General features: G+C 32.1%; 1 protein-coding gene across 4 annotated transcripts in view; it reads right to left on the bottom strand.

The window, feature by feature from the left end:
* Window positions 1-468: 468 nt before the first annotated feature.
* The window catches only part of LOC106463649 (pseudouridine-5'-phosphatase-like), a 24,355-nt gene continuing 22,094 nt past the window's right edge, over window positions 469-2,729 (bottom strand). For all 4 annotated transcript variants that reach the window (XM_022391201.1, XM_022391197.1, XM_022391198.1 and 1 more), the window contains exons 3-4: window positions 1,757-1,989; window positions 469-967 (exon numbers count right to left, since the gene is read on the bottom strand). In XM_022391201.1, the coding sequence (XP_022246909.1) occupies window positions 794-967; window positions 1,757-1,989 (407 nt within the window). In that variant the 3' untranslated portion in view covers window positions 469-793. The remainder of the gene's footprint in view (window positions 968-1,756; window positions 1,990-2,729) is intronic.

Here is a 2,729-nt window from a genome sequence, read left to right on the forward strand (position 1 = left end):
GTCGGCCGAACTCATCACTAACTACAACTTTACCCGTTCGTTCTAACTAACGTTAAGTACGGCGTTATCGACTTCTTGTAGAAGAATTACTAAGAAGAAAGTAAATACTACAGACATCGTCGTTGTTTAACTAATATATATATATATATATATATATATATATAGACGCTACGTCCATTATAGTAAGATTTCATTCATGTTAAAAATGTAATCTTATTTAAATGTTTTAGCTTTAACAATTCCATATTTTTACATTAATTTTCAATTGTTTTCGGGTTTTGAACTGACTTTAAGTGCGTCCGCTAAATGCGAAAGAAATGTGTTAATTGTCAATAATAAATACTTTCATTACAAGAGTTGTGAATATGTATGTTTGGTATATCATTACTGGTAGAAATGGCAGTTATTTATAATCATACTTTTACCGTCGTCACCTTTATAATAGCTTAGTATTCATGAACTAGTGCAACCTTTATAAACATGCAAATAAAACTGTTTTTATTTTGCTTATATACAGTTTCTAACAAAAGATGATACAAAGCACTCAGACCGTCTAAATTGATCTCTGAGAAGTGTACAGTATGTATGAGTACATATCGGTATATATTCGTTCTAGGACACATCTTTCCCTTTTTGAAATCTTTAATATCAGAGACATGAAGACTCGTCTTCGAAAGAAAAAAAATGCCTTAAATGATTACAAGTTTATCTCGATTACGTGTGAGTAAATTATATGCCGATTTATTTTTTTTAGTCTCATCTTAACTAGGTATACTTTGATATTTCATTGGTTTCAGAAGCTAGGAAGTCCAAATTCTTCTGGGCGAAAGTCTTGTAGACTATTCAACACTAATGTAGCTTTTCCACAGAGGGCAATATCAATATCCTTTGATGGCACCATGATTACTGGCATTCCCGCGGCAACAGCTGCTTCTACTCCAGCAACCGAATCTTCGAAAACTAAAGTCTGAAAAGAAGTTCAATTTAAAGATAGTTTATGTTGTTATTTACAGCAACTTTTTTTACCTCTTCATGCTTTTGCATGACATTGTCAACAATAAGATCAATTCCAAAATTTATGAACAGGGTTGTTTTGTAATGAAACACTATTTTTCAGCACACATAATGATCTTCCCATTTCTGCAAGTAATATTTATTTTCCTTAAAATGCCTTAAGAAGTTTCCGGTTTCTTAGTTATTTAAGTGCTTAATGACAAACAAAATAATAATGAATGAAAACCTAAGTTTCAAGAATAATGTCAATGATAAGGTAATTCCCTGCATTTGTCAACCGAAAAATTCATCCTAACATTAAGAAAGCTACATGTGACACAACTGAGAAGTTAATTAATAGCGTTGTCACTTTGTGTTTTGGAGTCTATGTAAGAGAAAAAAAAAAAATGTAAATACTATTATTATTAAGCCTAATTATCTCTATATTTGCTTAATTTATTTTCTATTTAACGATGACTTATTATATCACTCCCTAGAGATCTTTTAATGCGCTTAAAACTTCCTTGTGCTTTTGTTGGGTTGGTTGTTGTTAAGCACAAAGCTACATAATGGGCGATCTGTATTCTGTACACCATCGGTAACGAACCGCGGATTTTAGCGTTAATTTTTTCCTTACCAAGAAAAGCAGTAACTTCAACTAATATCCAATCACTCAGATTTTTAAAACCTTTATATATATCCATATCTTTAAATAAATTGTTGTAATTGTAAAATTTCCAAAATATATGGGATTCTATCATACCTCTTTTGGTTCTGCTTTTGTCTGAAATCGTGCCTCACAGACTAGGAAAGTGTCTGGAGCAGGTTTACATTTTTTTACTTCTGGTTCTTCTCCAGCTAAAATAATAGGATGAAAAAGGGAGAAAAAGTCTTTTCTTTTGGAGCTGACACTATCGAATATGGTTCGCGTTGCACTACTAGCAATAGCTGTTGGGATGTGATGGTTGAAAAGATGTCGAACAAGACGTTCAACCCCTGAAAAAAAAGTAGTAGTAATGAGTTAAGATACTGTGCATTACCATTTAATCCAAACACAACTAAATTAGCTGCTCAGAAAAACGTCACGAATCAAGTTTTAGGGTCATACTTAGAGTAAAATTTCGATAAAAAAACAAAACAAACTAATTAAACTTCTATCTATCTTTCATATTTACGATCTAGTAATAGAGAATTGACAATACCGAGTTATATGCAAAATGTAATGTGTTTGTCATCTTGTTTCGTCTTTCAGTTCTTAATAGTGTCATTCATAAATGCCTCAAGGACATTTGAAAATAGACTGATGATACTGGCTCCTTGGAAAATTATAATTTACAAAAGTAAAAGATTATTTGTCTAAGCTTAACGATCTAGTAAAGTCGGATGTTGTTACATTGTGTTAAACAACCAAATTTCAGCATCATTATACCAACAGTAAGGACAACCAAGACAAACTTCGTTCAACTCACAAGGTTTTAATAATATTAGGTATATCAACAGTCTCATTTTATCGACATAGCTTGAAATATGGGTTCACATTAATTCAATTTATCCTATAGAACATTATTTTATATGCATTTTTCACTTATTAGCAAATTGATATAAGCAACTCCATGAGCCACAATCTTCGCACGTGGTGACCATGTATTCTTCGTCTCGTTCAACTAAGATCATCTACTCATCTCCTTGTCCTTCTTGGAGGTAGGACTCTTGCCACTTTATTCCTCGGGTTTCGT

The sequence above is a fragment of the Limulus polyphemus genome, unplaced genomic scaffold (genome assembly GCF_000517525.1).
Source record: "Limulus polyphemus unplaced genomic scaffold, Limulus_polyphemus-2.1.2 Scaffold1453, whole genome shotgun sequence".
NCBI lineage: Eukaryota > Metazoa > Arthropoda > Merostomata > Xiphosura > Limulidae > Limulus > Limulus polyphemus.